This window comes from Varanus komodoensis, unplaced genomic scaffold (genome assembly GCF_004798865.1).
Source record: "Varanus komodoensis strain SLA01 unplaced genomic scaffold, ASM479886v1 scaffold82, whole genome shotgun sequence".
In the NCBI taxonomy this organism is placed as follows: domain Eukaryota; kingdom Metazoa; phylum Chordata; class Lepidosauria; order Squamata; family Varanidae; genus Varanus; species Varanus komodoensis.
The window spans coordinates 1,597,046-1,617,365 of record NW_025336508.1 but is presented as its reverse complement, the minus strand read 5'-3'; the positions used below and the strand labels follow the sequence as shown (position 1 = coordinate 1,617,365).

Here is a 20,320-nt window from a genome sequence, read left to right as displayed (position 1 = left end):
GACTGTCACGAAGCCTTCCATGCCGCTCTTCTCAGCTTTGTATTTTGGAACCGTGTGGTCACTTGTTGCAGTGCCAGCAACCCGATGTTAAGACTGTGTCATTTTACTGGGTTGGATGTGCTTTAAAAACTTTGCCCACTGCTCTGGGAAAGCTTGCCATTTTGAGAAAGCGGCAGAGAGAGTATCATAAATAAAACCGAAACAGGGATGCTGCTGCGGAAAAAAAATATTTATCCATCTGATCATCCATCCATCCATAGGCAGACAGACCATCAGGACAGAGTTCTGCTTGCTTGGAATGGGGAAGGGCGGATGGGGAAAGACGCCGGTAGGTGCCCAGCGAAAGGCGTCTGCAGACGCTGAATGCCAGCTGGGGCTGCTGGAGCTGAGAGCTCACCAGTGAGGTGTGGAGGATGCAGAACAATCTGAGGCATCGGAGGCAAGGGCGAGAGGGAAGGACCGGCTCCAAACAGGCAGGTGGATGCGCCCTCCCTGGAACCCCCAGACCAACTGGCACCCCCTCACTCCTAGAAGAGGCCCCAGGGCTTCTCCGAAAAGCCCTGCAGCCCCGTGGGCAGGGCGACCTCCGCCCGCCCACCCACCCACCTGCTCACGGCCTGCCATCCTCACAGGCCCATCCCGGGCACCGTCAGGCTCCCCCCAGCCACCCCCCCTTCCCCGTCGTACTAACCCTCTGGCCAGGCAGTGCCAGCAAATCGGGCTGGGGTGCCGGAGGCGGGGTGCCTGCAGAGCCAGGGGAGGGGGTGCCCGCCAGCCGCTCCGTCTCCTCCTCTTCTCCACTAGCCAGCCGCTGATAATCCGACTTCTCCCCCATGGCGCTTGATGAAGGCAGCCGGGTGAACCGGGAAGCCAGATCCAAATTCCCGGAGGCCGACTACGCCCTAGTGCAACCTGGACCACGGGCGCGGCGGGCAGAGGCGTCAGGGGGGCATCCTGCCCCGTCCCCGAGGAGTGACTCAGCCCTTCCGACTGCGCCCGGCGGTCTCCTTCCTCGGGTGCCCTCCGCAGGGGCAGCTGATGGAGGACGGGAGAATCCCCGCGGCGGCTCGGTCAGGCGCCTGCATCCTGTCGCCATGGCGAGCGGGGAGGCCTCTCCATCGATGCTTGGATGCGCCTGGCCAGCTAATCCGATGCGCGGGGGCTGGAGGAGGGAGCCGCTGCGCCTTCCCAGGGAAGAGGCAGGGAGGGAGGTGAGCGGAAGAACACGCTTCCGCCTGCCCGCCCAAGGCAGGGGTCGGGCAGGGGAGAGGGGGGCGGCGTCCTCCCCTCCCGTGCTCACCCAGAGCGCAGCAGAGGCTGGCGGTCAGGAGGGGCCGTGCCGCAGAGGCGACGCCGCTCAGCCCCCGTCCCTCGCCCACCGTGCCGCAGTCCTTCATCTGACCCTCCCCTCCTCCGCATCGGGGTCCGTCCTACTCCCGCCTCGATCCGAGGAACGTGGCCACGGAAGGGGAGGGGGCTCTTCCCCGTGGCCAACCTGCACCACCCCTTTCCTGGTCACGTACACAGCGGTGGGTGGGGAATGCAGAGCACTCTCTCCCACTCGGTTAGAAAAGGGGAGGGTCCTCTCCGGAACGGGTGGCAGATGACTGCCCACGACACCCCCAGCCCCCAAGCGGGAGATGACAAGGCAGGAGCACGGCACACCCCGAAAGCACACCTTGGCTCTCAGGCACGGGGCCCTCCCCACACCCTCTGTGGGGCCCAGCCCTGGATCCACGAGCCGAGTCCAGGTCCGACCTTCAGATGCCTGAACGGAGCTGGGGAGGCAGGAAGGGGTGCCTTGCGGGGGGGAGACCCGGCACAGCCCAGACGAGGGGCCAGTAACAAACACCTGCTCCTGGAGATGGATGCTGGGCAAGGTGGCTTGGATCCGACCAGGCGATCCGCAAAACCGCACAAGAACCGCTGGCATGCACATTTCCCGGGAATGTCGGGGCAGCCCTTTCTGGAAAAGAACTCAGCAGGCAGCTGCTTTCCCCGGGAGATCCCTCCGCGTGGGAGCCAAGGTCTCGGCCACCGGTCGGATCCTGTCGCCCTCGCCTGCCACGTTGTGGGAAGCAGCGCACGAGTCCACGGAGGATGGAGCAGGGCCTCGGGGGCGGCCAGCGCACCCTGGCTTGGTGGCAGGGCCCCCCACCACCGGGAGGGCCAAGGGCAGCCGGCGACGCAGGAGCACACGGCTCCAGGGGCAGGGCCCACGGCACGGCGCCACTCAGACGTGGCCGCACCTCCTGCCACGTGGGAACGGCACGAGTGGCCTTTCGCCTTTTCCGCACGGGAGAACCTCCCTGCTCGGGGCCAGGGGACCACTGGCTGGGAATCCACCCTGGCAGGGCGGGGGCGGCTTTTCCTGTCGGGCTCCGGGTGCTTCCCTGTCGCAGCTGGGCTGGCCACAGAGGACTGGTCCTTCAGGACCAGACGCGGGTCTGGCTGAAACGCTCCTGGTGTTGCGCGGAACTGTTTTTCTGTGCGGCTCTGGGACAGTTTGACCCCATCGGACAAGGACAAGACCCTTTGCCACCCCTGAAGCACAATGATGCAACGGGGGGGGGGCACTTTTGCTCCCCATGGTGTAGTGGTTAAGGGCGTGGGACTGGGACTCAGACGACCTGGGTTCTAGTCCTTCCGTCCGTCCGTCCTTCCCAAATAAAGACAGCAAAAGGAGAAAGATAGGAGAACAGGGAAAACGTATGAAGTGGCTTCGTGGGATCATGGACACCATGCAGAATGAGGCCCGCCTTGCCCTCATCTTGGGGCTGCGCTGGCAGGCCTGATCCTTCCGCAAAGCCCTCAAGTGCATTTTTGCCGGGGAGGGGGGATTTGGACAGGAGTCCCCTTTCTGTGGGAGCCTTGGGGTGTGGATGAATTACTCTGGACTACTCCGGGGTTATCTGGTCATGTGAACACAGCGTCCATGAATGAGTGGGAACCTGAGTGCGTCCCCCGCACTCTGTGGCTTCCCCAGAGCCCTGTTCTGCCTTCTCTGTCTTACAGCAGAGCTCAGCTTTTTCGCCATGGAGGGGACAGCCCGGCGGCGGCCCTGTGAAGCCGCCTCTGCCTACACATGCTGTCCCCGCGCCAGTACGACAGGAATCCGGGACGCATCCAGGCGGAAGTGACGGAAGCCGGGGCACGCTGCCAGCTACAGTCTCCCAAGCTCTGGAGGGACGCAGAGCAGGCAGCTGTGTGAATAAATAAATGAGGAAGAGGCAGGGCAGGGTGTGTCTCTCCCCAGGGAGCCGGGCCGTGTGCTTGCCCCTCTCTGCTCTGCATGCTGCTCAAGGGGAAACCTCCACCCCACAGTTTAATCCGTATTCTCGAGATCGGTTTTCAGTGCAGAGGCGTGACTCACCTCCTAACCCCATGGGAGTGAGCATCCTTGGGGAGGGAAGCGAAGGCAAGCACCGCTGCCCCAGAGGTTTCCACGTTCGTCCGCTTTGGAAACGCGGCTACGGACACCATGCCGTGTGGAGGCCGCCGCCAACGGCCAGGACACACCATCCTAGCAAGCTTTCTGGAGGATGGAGCAACGGAACCTCTGAAGGAAAAGGGAGGTGCTGCGGGAAACACGCGCATGACCTGTGATGTGCAACGCGCGGCAGTGAGCATCCTGACAACCATGTGCTTTGCATTTCCTGCTTCTCCTCCATGCTACGGGCAGCCCTGGGTAAGAGGACAGGAAAACATGAGCCAGCTGTCTCCCAGGATGCTTCAGACATTCCAGAACGCCCCCGCATAGGCGGCTCTTCTCCGTGGGAAATCACACGAAGCCCAGCGAGACAGGCACCGCAACAGGCACACTCAAGGGCAGAGTGCGAGGGGGTGCGGACCGAACCTTGCAGCTGTTGCTGAAATGCGGCTTTCTGTGTTGGCTCAAGCCAGCTGTGGTTTGTGGACCACGAACAGCCTGTGAAGAGACCCCACAGTTTGCTCTGGGATGTGCACTGCGGCTTGTTCAGCGTAGTTCATTGTCTTGACTGGGTTCGGACGACACGGTGACCCATGGTCAGCAACAACCCACGGTCCAGAGACAACCCACGCACTCCGTCTGCAGGTGCGGGTGACCTTGTCGCCTGGACCCAGTTGCTGAGCCCGAGATGGGTGCAGGGAGGCCGGGACTGCAGGCGCGGACCAGCGGCGGTGCTCCAGGCAGTCTGGCAGGGGCATTTCCCAGCCTCACCTGGAGACGTCTCCAGGGCCTGCACAGCTCCTGCCCATGTGGGGAAGGATCGCACATACACAGACCGTAAATTCTGACACTCTGCGGGATCGGGCCAGAGGCCTCTCAATTCCGACCAGAGGCTCGAGATGAAGCCCACAGAAAGGACAAGGGCAGATCTCCCCCAGCCATGGCCCCCAGCGAGCGGCGCACAGAGCCCCCACTGCCTCTGGTCCTGCAGGTAACCCACCAGCCCTCAGGACCAGCACCTGTTGACCGCGATTCATAGTCCTTTGCTATGTTCGATTCCACCCTTTTCCTTCCAAGGAACTCACGGCAGCATTCATCACGTGCCGCCTCCTCTCGGTCTTATCCTCACAGCAACCCTGCAAGGTAGGTCAGCTGAGTGTCTGAGACTGGCCTCAGCCGGCTGCACAGCTCAGCGGGGACTCGAACCCGCGTCGCCTGGGTGCCAGCCCTGCGCGCTGAACCGCTGCACCCGCCACACCGGCTCACCCGACAGTCTCCCCTCCATGAAACCGCCTCCTCTCGCCTTGAAGCGACCCGAGTGGGCAGTCCGATGATGCTGACATGAGTGAACTCGCGCGAGTGGCAATCGTCACACGGCACCACACAATTTCCTGCAGAAATACTGCGTCGGAATTTGCCAGGGTGGCTCTGACCGGGGGGCACCCAAGAGCCTCCACCATTTTCCACCTCTCCTCTCCCCTCGTGGGGATGAGGCAGTGCCCCAAGAGAACCGGACTGAGCTGCTTCTCTGCAGCAACGGCGGCGCTCAGGCGATCAGCCATCCACCAGAAGGATGCTTCGCAAGGCAGGACTTCCCATCTGGAGTCTCCCGGGTGCACCCACGGGTGCCGTGAGCACAGCACCTCATGTGATCGGCTCGCAGGGATGTGTACCAGCCCACATCGCGATGCGGGAAACGGCTGCCAGTCAGACAGGGCTCAGAACTATTGCAAAAGTACCACGCTAGTTACGCAGGCCTGACACATGTGACAAGAGCACACGTGGTTTCCTGTGTGGACAGAACCTGCAAGGTGCGCCACCCGAGCGCTGGAAAACGAGCCACTTAACCCCGTCTGGCATTTCTGCAGCACATTTCAAGTGTTCGAAGCACCACGCTTACAACCTTCCTGTAAGGTAAGCCAGTATCACTCTCAACAGGTTACAAAGGGGGGCGGGGCGGGGTGGGCTGAAGCCACAGGACACCTGGCCAGGTGACAGGGCAGGTGCTGTTTTTGGGCGTGGCTTCCCAGCTGATGCACGCAGCTGCCAAACCTCCAAGCACACGCCTCTCAACGCAGTGACAGACGCATTCCTCACGTGTAACAATAAGCGCACGGGATAAGCAGTTTCCTGCACTAGAACTGCCACCTGTGCAGGAAACTGCGCACCCACAGGCAGCCGCTGCCCCGGCGGGTCAGCGAAAGCCAGAAAAGCACAACCGATCCTCCAGGTCCTTGAGGGAAACCGCTGCTCCCAGCAGAGAACCTGTGAAAGCGCAGCTAAACCGTCCTGCGCGGCCGCGCATCCCTGTCCCAAGCGGGGCGCACCTCGCTTCACGCTCTCCGCACCGGTTTCAGCCGGAGTTCAGGCAGTTTCGGTCTCAAGGGAAGTTCGAACACAGCCGGGGGCCCAGCAGAGGGCTGGGAGGCAGAGGCGGAGCAGCGGCGCGCAGCCAGCCGGACTGGTTTGAAAAGACACGCCAGACAACGCCAGGCGTTGCCAGCCTCCCGCCGGGGATGGAAGGAAGGCGGCTTCCGGATGCAGGGGCTGCTTCGGCGGCGGCACTCACCTCTTGCATCTCTTCCGGAGGATGTGTCGCCGCTCAGGTGGCTGGCCGCCTGCCCGGCTCGCCCGCTCCCTCGCCCGCTCTCGCACACACACATCTGGCCAGGAGTCCGTCCGCGGCCGCAGGCTCCCTCGCTGGCTGGCCGGGCTGCCTCGCTCCCCATTGGCCAGCCGGTCACATGACCATGACTTCACCCGTGCTGGCATGCGAGCAGGAAGGTGACCATTCAACTCGATGCCCACAGCTAGGCAACCGGCAGGCGGGCATGTGGGTGGCGCCAGGGTTTCAGCGACACGCTCCGGCTGGCTTCCCTGGAAAGGCATGCGCGCTCACGCAGGCGCGCAACCCCCCCCCCCACGGGCGCTCCCGGGAGGCGGCTGTTAATCCCAGGGAGCTGGCAAGAGCTCGGCACGTGCTCCCGTGGCCCGGCCCCGATTCCTTCGCACCCGGCAGCACAGGCTGGGCAGGCCCTGGGTCCGACTAGGGATAGGAGCTCCACTGGCCAAGGCTGGAGAAAAGGGGTGCAGCTGCAGGGCCCAGCGCCCGCGGCGTCTCCGGGCACGGCCATGAGGAGGCCCTCCCCGAAGCTCTTCAGGACTTTTGGTGCAGGCTGCGTTGACAAGGCTCACGCTCAGGGGAGGACGGCGCTGGCTGAATTTCTGCCCATCATGCAGCCCTAGCAGGAAGCAGGGACAACTCCATCCCCAGAGTCCAGTGGTGAGAGGGTGACCTGGTCCGGCCCACCTAGCGAACTCCGCACCAGGTCCTCCGCTGGCCCCATCAGCTAACGGGAGTAAACCTCCAGCAAACACAGGGCTTCACGACACTAAAACGGGAGCAGTGGCCACAACTGAGGAGCAGGTACTCCAGATCCAAAAGGATCTGGACAGACTATGGAAGTGGGCAGGAGACAAGAGGACGGCGTTCAATGTGGAGAAGTGCAAGGTCTTGCACTTGGGGCATAGGAATAGCTGTCATAAGTACAGGTTAGGGGATAAGTGGCTGGAGAGCAGCGCTTGTGAAAGGGAACTCGGGGTGCTGGTCGACTGCAGGCTGAACGTGAGCCAGCCGTGTGATGCAGTGGCCAAGAGGGCGAATGCCACCCTTGGGTGCAGAGCCAGAAGTGTGGCTTCTAGATCGAGAGAGGTGCTACTGCCACTCTATACGACTCTGGTGCTCCCGCAACTGGAGTACTGTGCTCAGTTCTGGGCCCCTCATTACAGGAAGGATATAGCCAGGTTGGAGTCAGTGCAGCGCAGGGCCACAAGGTTGGTGGCCGGTTTGCAGGGGAAGCCGCATGAGGCGAGACTGAGGGAACTGGGTCTCTTCAGCCTGGAGAAGAAGAGACTCAGAGGGGATATGTTGGCGACATACAGGTATGTGAGGGGGTGCCACATGGAGGTGGGCAGAGACCTGCTCTCCCCTGCAGAGGAAGGCAGGACAGACTCCAGTGGAGCAAAGCTCAGGGAGCCAAGGTTCAATTTGGATGCCAGGAAGCACTTCCTGACAGTTGGGACCGCGAGGGTGTGGAATGGGCTTCCCCAGGAGGTGGTTGAGGCCCCATCGGTGACGGTGTTCAAGGACAGGCTGGACATGCACATGGTGGGCATGTCGTGAGCGGAGCTGGCTGGTGCCGGAGGTCAGACTAGATGGCCCGCGAGGCCCCTTCTGACTCGCTCTGTTTCTATGTTTCTCCAGGGTAGCGCCTCACCCCTGGGACTGCGGTGAAATTCTGAGACCTGATCGACCCGATCAGAGGGGACGAATGTGGGCCGCCGCCCCACGAGGCCTCCACCAGCAGGGCAGCACTTCCAACACGGAAGTCATGAGCTCATCGCAGTCAAAGTAACGTCTTCCAGGGCTTAACACGTCCATTCCGCCAGCGGGCTTTGTGGACTCAGCGCCAGGATGTCTCATGCTGCCAGCCACAACCGTCCAGTGAATGACCGCCGGCGCCCACGCCAGACTCCCCTGCCTTTTGCTTCCTTCCAGCCTCACTGCCCTCGCCACATCCACACCGACTGCGGAAAAGCCCGATTCTCCATAATACTCCTCGCATCAGATCGTGCGCTACGAATCCATGAACGTTTACACCCCGATAAATGTGTCGGTGCAGAACTGCTGCCACCAACCCTTAAAAATATTTGTTCCAAAGCCAAGCCAAGCCCTCCAAACTTCTGGGCATTGGTCTTCCCAAGATACGAAGCCAGAGCGGGGTCAGAACTGCTTCTAGGAATGGGCTCCGTATTCCAAGACCATGTCCTTCAGTTCTGTGGAAAGACTTCCAAGCCACGATCCCTTTCCATGCCCATGTCAACTCCTCCCCTTCCCCACTGACCCAGTGGAGGTCAGATGAAAGGAGAAAGGCACTCCGAGGACTTGAACACCCAGGCACAATTCTCAGATTGCAAAGCTGAGACGCTGCTGGAAAAGCTCTCAATCAATCAATCAATCTCATGTCTATACCACCGAGTAGCCAGGGCTCCCTGGCAGTTAACAAATGTTAAAAAAATTAAAAATTAAAAACACATACACAAACCCACAGCATTTGCAATTGAATCAGGGTAGAAACATAGCAGGGATACAGGATACAATGCAGGAATGAAAAGTGAAGTAAAAAAGCTGGGAGAATAAAATGGCCTTTGGCTGGCACTGGAGAGAATAGGCAGCAGGCACCTGGGGTACCTCGATGGGGAGCTCGTTCCACAGCAGGGGCGCCACAACCAAAAAGCCCCTCCTCCTGATAGCCCCCCCCCCACTTCCTTTGGAAGGGGCTCCCTTCTTTCCCTCTGTATTCACCCTCCACCTTTCAGGGCTGCCCTTTCCAAGATGATCTGCAGTCCCATAAAAGGAACCACCCTCATTTCTGCATCATCGCAATCTACAGGGCCGTCATCTGGAATATTACACCAAAAGTTACAATGCCACCAACTGCGTGAAACAGAGAACAGGTCAGACCTGGCAGCGCATGAGACTCCCAGCTGTTCAAAGTGCAGGATCCAGGGTTCTTTTGCCCCTTCGCCTGCAGACATGGTACAGTCCACGCAAACGTCCTCCCTCCTGATCCCCCTGCAGTACCAGCTTGGCCCTCTTGCCCGTGTGGCACAGAGCAAAACCTTCTGCTCCAAGCCCTTTGCTATCTTTGCTTGTAAGAAACAGAGGAAACACAATTCTCTCCACACCCATCATCCTGAACAGAATCATTCCTTTGCATCGGCCAGCAAAGCAGTACCAGGCTGCCCCGACGGCATCCACAAGTCATGAAGCAGACTCGGAATCCTTACGCCTTTTCTACCCTTTGCAGAAGGCTCAAGCAAGTGAGCCAAACCTCACATGGCAGGGGAAGACACTGAGTATCAGAATAAAATCAGCAGTGTTTGGCCATCCGGCAGCAGCCTTGCCATCTGGCAAGAGGGCGGGGGGGGGGGGGGGGGGGGGGGGGGGGGGGGCGAGCAGGGCTACTTCACTGCCCAGGAGAACCAAACAGCATTTCTGTCCCTCTTTTTGAGGGGTGTGCAAGCCACCCTGGAAACCTTTTCAGTCGAAAAACAAGCTAAACATGCTTCAGAAAGAATCACATGCATTCTTGCAGCAGCCCAAATCGGGGGACGAATTTAATCCTAACCAGCCCATGGGATCACTGAATGTGGGCATCAAATGCACAGATGCAGACCCAGCATTTACTCCCAAGGAAGCGGCACTGAAGAGGCATTTTTAGCAATCTGATGCTAACGCCCCCTGGCAGGGGACCCTCGGCAGCATCCTCTCTGCTCCCGGACCTGCTCGTGGCTTGGGCAGCAGTGCCACCTGCTGCAGGTGCCCAGAAGGTGATGCTCCAGTGTCCACCTCAGCAGGGACGAAGGGACAGTGGCCAGGCTGTGAGCAGGGCTTCCCCACCCCCTTGCCCTGGAGGTCATGCTCCTTGGGAGGGTCCATTCACGGCCCATGTGAGGAGGAGACAACAGGTGAGCTGAGCGACAGGTGGGGCTCAGAATGCGGAAGCCAGGCCTCGATTCCAGCAAGGCGTGGACCATCAGGAGGCACTTGCAGTCCAGGTGACCCAAGGTCATCCGCGCATAAATGCTTCCTAGAAGTGATGATCACAAGCCCCGCCCCATCCTTGAAACCATGGCTGAGAGGCTGGACTACAGCCCCCATCATCTCTCCAGGAGAAAAAGGGGTCACAGGACAAGATGCCCCCCCCAGAAGTCTCCAGTTTACCGGAGATTAGCCAACGGTCTGTGCACACCGTGCCACGGGACAGTGGGACCTACTCCTGGGTAAATCCGCACAGGATCAGGAAGGCAGCAGGGGGGCACAACCGTGGTCAGGCAAGCGCGCGTTTACCTACCTGAGGCTGCGTGACCTGGGCCACCTTCTCCGCTTCCTTCTCCCCGGGGGCCTGAGGAGGGGTGGGCATCCCCGCTTTCGCCCGCAAGGGCCTCGTCCTGGGCCGGCGATCACGGGGGAGCCCTCCACGAGCCCAGCCGCGTCAGACGACTCTGCCCCCCCGGAGCATGGAGAGCCGCTCGGGGCCACACGACGGGGCGGTCCACGGGGCGAGCCACACGGAGCCTGCAAGAGGGCGGACACGGGAGGCATCGGTGAGCCCAGAATTCTGCTCGTGGCGCATGGTGGGGATCCATACAGAAGAGGGCGGAGGCTCTGGAAACATGGGCCGCAGAGGACAAAACACCCTGGACCCAGGGCCCGGCTCCCTGGCGCACACCCTGACATTAAAGCTTCTATCAGGTCCCTATCCCCTGGGGATGATGGGACTTGCAGTCCAACCCCTCTGTTCAGGACACGAGGGACTGCTGTACACCCACCCAAGATTTTTTTTGGCCCCCTGGTAACCAGGACAGGGCATAACTGCTCGCTGGCCGGTTTTACGTGCCCCGGAGCAATCGCTGACCTGGTGACCCACGGAGGAAGCCCTCCAAAGCGCCCCCCGCTCAGCTCTTGCCAGCTCGGGGCTGCGGCTTCCTTCATAATCCGTCCATCTTCTCGTCCTTTCTTCTCCTGCCTTTGACATTGCCCGGCCTTGATCGTCTTCTCTAGGCCTCCCAGGCTGCGTCCGAAGTGGGGCAGCCTCGATTTAGCCATTCTGGCCTCCAGGTTTGACCCAGGACCACTCATCTGCCTCGCCACTGATCCAGGGGATACGCAAAGCTGCCAGCAGCTCCGTGTCTCACAGGCATCCGTTTTCTTCCCTGCCCAGCATTTGTTCCCACGCATTGCAAGAGAACGGAAATGCAGAGCTTTCTATTCCCCCAATAGTTTAATTGCTAATTGGTTTTAATTGGTGGTTTTATACTCAACATCTGATGCTGTGCCACTCCTACTCCTATTTCTGTTTTATTAATGTGTTGAAAACTGTCCCAAGACATCTGTGATGGGACAGTATAGAAAAGTTTTAAAGAAAGAAAGAAAGAAAGAAAGAAAGAAAGAAAGAAAGAAAGAAAGAAAGACAGACCGACCGACCTTGGGCCGGCGAGGGCAGCAGGGTGGGGAAGGCTGGTGTGAAACCTCGGAGTCCACATCTGGCCCTTGGTGGGTTCCTTTCCCTGGTCCCACCTGATAATGAAATAATGGCACATGGCTTCTGGGAGCGTCCCTATGGAATATGGCCTGTCCTCTGAAAGAAATCCAACAACCTGCTTTAACTAGAGCATTCTGTGCCCCACCCTTCTGTCCATTTAATGCACATTTAATGGGGATGCTGACCCCAGCGAGCCACTTGGGGGCCATATTCTGAATTCATTAACTTGGAGAAAGCCCTGTGCATCCTGGTTAGAGGATGCATGTCCCCTTCCACCATCCAGCTAAAAGGGAGAGCACAGCCATGCAAACAAGTTACTAGTCCTCAGTATATTCTTTCAGCCCACAGGAAAATTCATGTCCGGTTTCCCCACCAGGTCTGTTCATTCCAGCCATATAATTAAGGCCGGAAGGGGGGTGTTTCATCACTGCTGTCGTTAAGCGACTGAGAGTCAGGTATCCTCGCTGGCCGACTGCGAAGCTGCGAAAGGACATCCTGGCCTTCCTTCTGTCCACCGCGGAGCCAGGGCCTGTGCTCCCAAACTCAGCCCACGAGTTTCTCTGTGAATCCCCCTGCTTGCCCCTGCATGCCTAGGAAGATGGCCACTTACACGCCTCAAAAAGAAAAGTTATTTTTAATTGGAATTAAATGTTGGAATGTGTTAGATGTTTACTCTCAGGTTAAACTCTTTACTGCGTAGTGTGCATCATATATCGGACTGTGTTGGTACACAGTGTTGTGGTTTGTGTGCATGTTGGTGTTTGTTTATCACTGCTTAATTGTTTGCTGCATGTATTGTTTTGTTGCCTCTGCCTGTTTTGTTCTCATGTCCTCTGTAAATCCGCTCAGAGAGTCCTGCTGGACTACTGGCTAAATTCAATTCTAAATGAATAAAAATAAAATGCCTACCCTTCTGTTTTCCCTCTGCTTCAGCTGCCTGGCTAACTGCTAAGCATGTAGGCTCCCTGCAGGCAGAGACCTGTCTGGTGTCATTCCTGAGATGCTGCAGAGCACCGAATGCGTTGAGAGCGCTATGCAAGGAGTAAACACTCACACAACTGCACTGCAGACGCCTCCTGCCGGGAAAGGGGGCCCGTCGGCCTCCCCAGGGCTGCCTTTGAGTCCGGCTGCCTCCCCTGCAACACCCCACCCCGGTCGGCTTGGCACAGCCCTGCAACGGTGGCCGGGTTGCGGCCAGGGGGGACTCCGCGTCCCAGCACCTGTGCCCTTGGGAGTGGAGAAGGCGGAGGAGGGTTCCCACGGCCGGCTGACCCCCTCGCCCTCTTGGCCAGGCGACCAGCCCTGCCCCCTGGGAACATTTCGGGACGGTCTGTCCTGCGAGCGGGGGCGGCACGGCATGGGAAGCGTCCGTCCCAAACACCTCTCCAGCTTGAGCAGCCACGTTCGCCAGATACACCCCCCCCTGCTCCCTCCTCTTCCAGCTTTGGATGCAGGAGGCTCCCAAAAAGGGTGCTGGGGGGGGGGTGGATGGTTCTCTGGCCAGACAAGGTCTCAGCCCTGGAAAGAGAGGGGAAATCCAGCAGCATTGTGCACAGCCTGGATCGCTGCCACCCTGGCCAGCCTTCCCCAACCCGGCGCGCTCCAGGTGCCCTGGACTGCAATTCCCATCGCTGGCCCTGCTGGCTGGAAATGATGGGAATAGCAGTCCAACACATCCGGACCAGGTTAGGAAGGGCTGCTGTTGAGCTCGACAGAAGAAAAAGCCGAGGGTGGGCAGCCCGCGTCCTCCAGGTGTTTTGCACTACAACTCCCATGGGCCCCGGCAAACATGGTCCAAGGTCAGGGACTGTGGGTACTGGGTGGTCCCCCTCACCCTGAATACATCAAGCCCAAGAGGTATCTTCCAGAGCAGGGCTGGGAGAGACCCCCTTGCGGGAACCCTGCCCCCCCTGCCCCGTGCGAGGGGTGTTACCACCCTGGGGCAGGACCAGCCCGCAGGCGTACGGCTCCCCAAGGCCGCGGGGTCAGTTCCCGGCACACGCAGGAGGAAGGATCTGCTCCAGCAGCGCAGCAGGGCGGACCTCAAACACACAGGGAGCCGCTGCAGCTCTGACTTTTCCAATCTGCCCCACAGCAAGCAGCCTCCTTTGCCGGATCTCTGGGCAACATTCAGGGGACGCAGCCTAGAGGTCCAAAGGCTTAAGACCACAAATCTCATCACCCCCACCACCCACAGCCAGGGCTCAGCTTCGTTAATACCTAAACTGCAGCACCCGCGTACTTCCAGGGCCAGTCTGAATTCCCTCGGGCCCCGGGCCTCTGCCTTGGCAGGCTACCTGCTCACTTTCCCAGCCCTGCCTCCTCATTCCGCCCGTCGCCACAACCTCCGCACGTCACAGCCGGCCGGAATTTCAGAGAGCGGAGTTGGAAGGGACCCAGGAGGCCATCCAGACTGACCCCCTGCTCCATGCAGGACTGCAGCTGCCCAGCAGCCTCTTGAAAGGCTCTCCCCAGGGTGGGAGGGCCCAAGCCCTCCCTCCAACATTGAATCCTTTGCCAGAGTGCTCTAGCAGCTGAGAGGTTTTTCCTGATGTCCAGCCAGAATCTGGCTTCCCGTTATTAAGCCCGTTATTCCGTGTCCTGCATTCAGACAGGCTTGAGAAGACATCCTGGCCCTCCGTGGAACACCCTTTCAAGTGTTTGACAAGCACTATTATAGCTCTCCTCAATCTTCTCTACTCAAGGCTCAGCATGCCCAGTTCTCTCACTCTCTTCTCAAAGACAGCTTCTGTAAGCCATCCTGAGGCTTCTTGCAGAGGATGGCAGAGAAATATTTGAATTAAAATTAAATTAAAGGGCTTGCTGCCAGTCCCCTGACCATCTTTCTTGCCCCCCTCTTCCATTTTCCAATTTGTCTGCATCTTTCTGCAACTGTGGTGCCCAGTACTGCAGATAAGGCCTAGTAAAGGGGAACTAGGATTTCACATGACTGGGAAGAGATACTTCTATTGATGCAGCCCAAAACAGTATCTGCCCTTTTTGCAACTTCATCACGTTGTGGGCTCCTATTCAGCTTGTAATGCACAACTATTCCAAGATCCTTCTCCCTTGCATTACTGTTAAGCCAAGTATTCCCCGTCTTGTAAAGATGCGTTTGGATTCTTGTTCCTAGTGCAGAATTTGGCATGTGTCCCTGCTGAATTTCCTTCCGTCTCTTTCAGCCCAGCACCTCCAGCCTGTCAAGATCACTTGAATTTTGCTTCTATCTTCTAGAGTATTAGCTAGCCACTCCGTTCTGTGTCATTTGCAAATTTGATCGACACTTTCTGCACCTCTTCAGGCTTTAACAACACTGTAAGGTAAGGTAAGTGGTGCAGGCAGGCAGAAATCCAGCAGGTAGAGGCAGCAGGAACGATATATCCACACCAGTAAAGGCATCTTCCAGCTGAGATCTGGCCCAGAAGAAAAGGGGCCACAATCTACCCCTCTTCATCCCATCTCAGCCGCCTGCAAACACGCTGATCACCAGGGAGGGATTAGCCCTATCAGCCCAGCAATGAATCCAATTATCTCCCTGGGTAATAAACAAGCCATTTCCTCCCTTGCTGATTGTTTCTTTCTGAAGGCATCCCAGACAGGCAAGGAGCCAGAAGTCCAGCCTGGGGCAGCTCAGGGCAGGCTAGAAGAGCCTCTGGGAGCCCTGCTCGAAATTTCAGTGACAGGGGGAAGAGAAGTTGCCTCAGCACACAAGGCACAACATCACTGGAACTCAGTCTTAGAAAAACCCAGCCAGCCCAGCCCTCTCCAAGCTGGTGCTCTCCAGATATGTTAGATTATTTGTTTATTCTTCTATGTCTTGGGATGGTTTACAACAACATTGATAGAATGAAATAAAAAAAGAGTAAAAATATCACAGCATCCAGTATGTGGTGCGGTATAAAACCACAAATTAAAACAATTTAACAATTCAAATATTGGGAGAATAAAAAGGTTTTCACCTGGCGCCGAAAGGAAAGAAGTCTTGGCGCCAGGCAAACCTCTGGGGAGCGTGTTCCACAATCGGGGCGCCACCACAGAGAAGGCCCTCCTCCAGGTAGTCACCCTCCTGATCTCTTTCAAGGATGGCTCCCGGAGGAGGGCCCCTGACTCGGATCTCAAGGGGCGGGGGGGGGACACCTAGGGGAGAAGGTGCTCCTTTGTGAATCCCCTGGACTGAAAGAAAGACGAACAAGCGGGCTTTCGATCAAATGAAGCCAGAGCTTTCACTGGAAGCCACAAGCTGCTGCATCACAGACACATCATGGGAAGGGCAGACTCCCTGGAGAAGACAACCATGGCAGAGAAGGTGAAGGCGGAAGGAGAGCAAGACCAAGGATGAGGTGAAGCAATTCCAGACAGGGAGCCCGTGAGGCGTTAAGAGCGCGGGGCTGGGACCCCGGTGATCCGGGTTCGAGTCCCCGCTCGGCCATGGAGCCAACTGGGTGACTTTGGGCCAGCCACAGACTCTCAGCCCAGCCTACCTCACAGGGTTGTTGTTGAGAGGATAAGATGGAGAACAGCAGGAGGAGAATAGTGTAAGCTGCTTTGAGTTTGTAAGGGGGAAAACAGCTGGATATAATCAAAGGAAGAGCAGAAGGCAGGCTGGCCGCCGGCCACAGCCTGGAGTTGACAAGATCTGAGCAAGGCTGTCAAGGCCAAGACACTGTGGAGGGAGAAGGGGGAAGAGCGCCCCCTTTCAACTCCTCAAAACCCTCTGCAGAGCCCCGAACGCAGCAGGGTGTTCTAAGTGGGGTCACCCTGCCAGTTCATAAAAGGGCACAATTATAATGTTTGTTTGTATTTGTTTTATTTATATCCCACCTTTGTCCAGCAAGGAGCCCCAGGAACTTTGGATAATCCTCCTGCTCTCCATTGCATCCGAACAACAACCCTGTGAGGTAGGTTAGGGTGAGTGTCAGTAACCCGCCCAAAGTCACCCAGTGAGGGTCGTGGCTCAGTGAGGACTAGAAACTAGATCCCCCGAGTCCCCATGCAACACTCTAATCATTAGGCAACGTGCACTCTCAGCCATTAACAGACTTCTCACCAGTTCCTTGCCCAGTGATTTCCACAACAGGGAACGCGCGTTCTTCCCAGCCCCCACTGTGTCGGGTCAACATTTTCGCTGAACGATTCACCACCACCAGGATGCCTCTCGCGGCCGGTCACTGCCAGCTCAGAGCCCACCCGTGCACAGGCAAGCCGGGATTTTTTGCCACGACATCACCGCTCGCCCTCGCTTCCACAGCCGTGCTCACGTCTGTTCCCCCAGTCTGGGGAGAGCCTTTTGGAGCACCCATTATAATGTGGGGTCATCATCACACCTGGCCACATTAAAAGTTAAAAAGCATCACTCTTGAATGCTTGTATCTCTGCACCACGCACCAGGTGATGGGTTCTAATCCTCCCTTCTCTCTTTCCAACAAGGACATGAGCCAGCCCAAGCGGCCAGCAGATGAATAAATCCGCGAGCCAAAAACAGAAGCTTAATCCGCTCCTGAGTCCCATGGTAAGACGAAGGGATTGCTCTTGCGGCTCAGAAACCCCACCAAGCCATGTAAAAAAGGAGCCCAGTGGCTCAAAAGGACAACGGCAGGCTCCTGCTTCCCCCGCCAGGACGGCTGTTACGGAAACTCTCCCTTCGCCATGAGCAAGGACCATGCAAATATAATTCAACGGATGCCCGTTGAATTATAAGCAAACGTGAGTCTAACTGCATTTTCTTCCAGTTGGGCTTCTTTTGCCTACGGTTTTCTTGACTTCTCTTGCAATGTTTGGGCCAAGCTAGATGGAAAAACAAGGGCGGCTGACCCACCCTGTCTATTTTGGCCCTGTGGTTTGGCTCCCTCCAGTCCTCCTGGTGATTAGTTACCCCTTCCCAGAAATCTTCCTTTGATATAGAGCAGGGAGCTGGGGCCAGGAGCAGGGACGGCAGCCTGGGTCTGCTCAGGGGATGCTCCCAGGGCACAGGCAAGGGATCTCTGAAGTGCATGCTCTTTTTTAACTGCCCAAAGATAGCCGCGTTCCTCAGCACTGCAACCATGCCTTCTGTTTTTAAGCTGCATGGAACAACGAGGACCAACAACTCCGGTTTTAATTTCTGCTTTTAAATCAAAGCCTACCCCAAAACCCAGGTTGGCAGTAGCGAGCCAACCCTTTTCCCATCCTGAGACGCTTACGTGGGCCTCCTCAGCTCTGACTATACTCAGAGAGGATCAGCCACCACCGGATTGGTGCTTTGCAACTCTGCTTGCGCTCCTCTTCTTAGGATTTTCTGCCTGGAGGAGAGGAGATCCGATACACGCGGACACGCGCGCCCCTCATCTCTCTAATGAATCCCGAACGAGGAATGTTTTACTGACGCTTGGAACTTTTTCACATTCCGGCGGGATTGCCCCATGGGCCTTTTCCAGTTATTAAGAGCCTGAGCCTGGCGGTGAGCATTTCCTCCAACACAACTGCTCAGGACACCGGTTGGCTTCCTTCCCAAGCAGAGTCTGGAATGGACTCCATCAAGCCGCTCTCACCAACATCCTCCAAACGAGGACAGAGAAAACTATTGCAAATTGCCCAAGCTCCGCTAACCGGGGCAAAGACGACACGAAACGCGACAGAAGAGGGGCGGCAGCCGCCACGATTCCTACCTGCTAATGCCGCGTTTCCTTCTTGCCTCCGCCACGGCGCTCCCGCGCCTCTCCGGCAGAGGAGGGATAAACTCCAGCCTTGCGGTGCGTTTTGTCTGTCTGGCCGACTGTCGATCTTCTGCGCCAGGAGGGCCAAGCGCAGGCGGCAGCACGGGCAGGCGGCCTCTCGCTGCATGCGGCAGCGTCGGCTGCTGCGCACGGCTGGGCACGGTGCGCGCTCTCGCGGCAACGTGCCGTCAAGACAGCTGCTGGGGGAAAGTTGCCGTTTTAATTCCAGCGAAGCAGGCAGCAGCGAGGAGCAAGCATGGCTGTGCCTTGCAGCGTAGCAGCATGCATGCAACTGTGGTCCAGAGCAACAGGTACGTGGCCAAGTTCACTGTTCCCGATTATGCACGGCACAACTCTCAGGCGAGGAACACGCCGCAGCTGCTGCAGTAATCCGCCGGGCCAGGCGGGGATACTTGGCCTTAGACAATGCTGAGGTTTGCGGTCAGCTGGCAGACCTCCCTGCGTGCAGACGCCGGACGGGCAGGGTCACTTCTGTGGTGCACACGGCTGCAGTGGCCACGGTCCCTGGCCAGGGAAAAAAGCTGCTGCAGCAAAACAGAGCAAACCGGGAAGAAATACGCAAGACGAGACGGCATTGAGCCACAGGGTCTTCGTACCGCGTGCAACTCCTTGGGGCTGGGCGGCTTTGCACGGAGGGAAGCGGTCACTGCAGCCCGGAGAGGAGGTGGAAGCGCGCACGGCCAGGGGTGCTGCAGTTTGCCACACGGAGCAGGCAACTTCTAGGGCTTTGCGTGGAAGCGCTGCATGCTGGCACGGAAGAACAGGGCTTGGCAAGGTGGAAGGGTGAAGTTCGCAGGATGCAGAAAGGGCGCCACGACACGGTTACATCGCTACAAAGGAAACGGGTGTGAACAGGCGCCCCCACGCAGCGCTGGGGGAGCAGGCCAGGTTGCACGGGTACGATGCACGAGGGAGAGAGACGCTTCCCGCTGCAGGAAGGGCTTCAGCGCTCCCAGACGACCAAGACGGCGCAGCCACGGCCAACGTGCCCGGGTGTCCGCGGACGCAGGCGCTCCAAGGCTGGTCGCGGGGGCGGCTGAGAGGCGCCGGCGCGGCACCCCGGCGAGCAACGGATCTTGCCAAGGGAGCTGCCATTCCAGGCCGTCGGGGGGGAAGCGGCACCTGCCCAGAGCCCGCCAAACCCTCGGTGCAGGCCAGGGCGGCTGCCGGGCTTCCTGCTCCAGCCCCTGCACGCAAGCCTCACATGCTGCTCATGGGGGAGGGAGCCCCCCCCCCGGGCTGCCACTCCGCGCTTGCTCACCCCTGATGCGGCTGCTGCCGGCCCGAGTTGCCCACCCCTTCCTGCACCGCGTGGCCCAAACCCTCGTACATTAGCTGCCCCTCCTGCACGCCCCGGCTCAGCCCCCCCTGCTCCTGCACCCCCCGGACCCCGCCGCCTTCCTGCAAGGCTGAATGCTGCGAGGCCTGCCAGGGCCCCCAGCTGGGCTGGAGCGGGGCCACCCTGCTCGCCTCGCTCTCCGACTGGGGCTGATGCTGGGCCCACAGCCCCACCTCCTCCTCCGGCCGCCCGGCCCACCCCTCCTGCTCCTGCTGCCCCCCCAGGCTCAGGCCTTGCTCCTGCCAGCCCCCGTGCCGCAGCCCCAGCTCCTCCAGCAAGCCGCGGCCCGCCCGCCCCCCGAAGGGCTGCTCCGCCCCTCCCCAGCGCGCGCGGGGGCCCTCCGGCAGGCAGGGGGGGTGCTCCTCCGGGACCCCGCAGCGGTGCGCCTCCTGCCGGCCGGCCTCCTCCTGCACGCCCGCGCCCCTCGCCGGCGGCCGCTCACCCGCCCACTGCACCTGCCCCGCCGGCGCCCGGGGGGCCCTCGCCCGCCGCCCGCCCGCTCCCCACTGCGGCAGCCGCCCCTCCCGCGCGGGCTCCGGCTCTGGCTCCGGCTGCGCCGCTTCCGGGAGCCCGGCCCCGCTGCCTGCGTCCGGGCAGCCGTCCGGGGCTGCTCCCGCGGGCCGCGGCCGGCTCTGCTCCTGCAGCCCGCCGCTCAGGGCCTCCTCCTGCACCCCGGCGCCGCAGCCCCGCTCCTGGACGGCGACGGCCAAGCCCCCCGCCTCCTCGACCT

The 20,320-nt window shown here is 59.3% G+C and overlaps 1 protein-coding gene across 1 annotated transcript in view; it reads right to left on the bottom strand.

The window, feature by feature from the left end:
- TNK2 (tyrosine kinase non receptor 2) overlaps nucleotides 1–18,643 on the bottom strand; it is an 81,355-nt gene extending 62,712 nt beyond the window's left edge. Inside the window, exons 1-2 of the mRNA XM_044456235.1 lie at nucleotides 18,183–18,643; nucleotides 10,348–10,571 (exon numbers count right to left, since the gene is read on the bottom strand). Coding sequence (XP_044312170.1) covers nucleotides 10,348–10,416 — 69 coding nt within the window. The 5' untranslated portion in view covers nucleotides 10,417–10,571; nucleotides 18,183–18,643. The remainder of the gene's footprint in view (nucleotides 1–10,347; nucleotides 10,572–18,182) is intronic.
- Nucleotides 18,644–20,320: the final 1,677 nt, after the last annotated feature.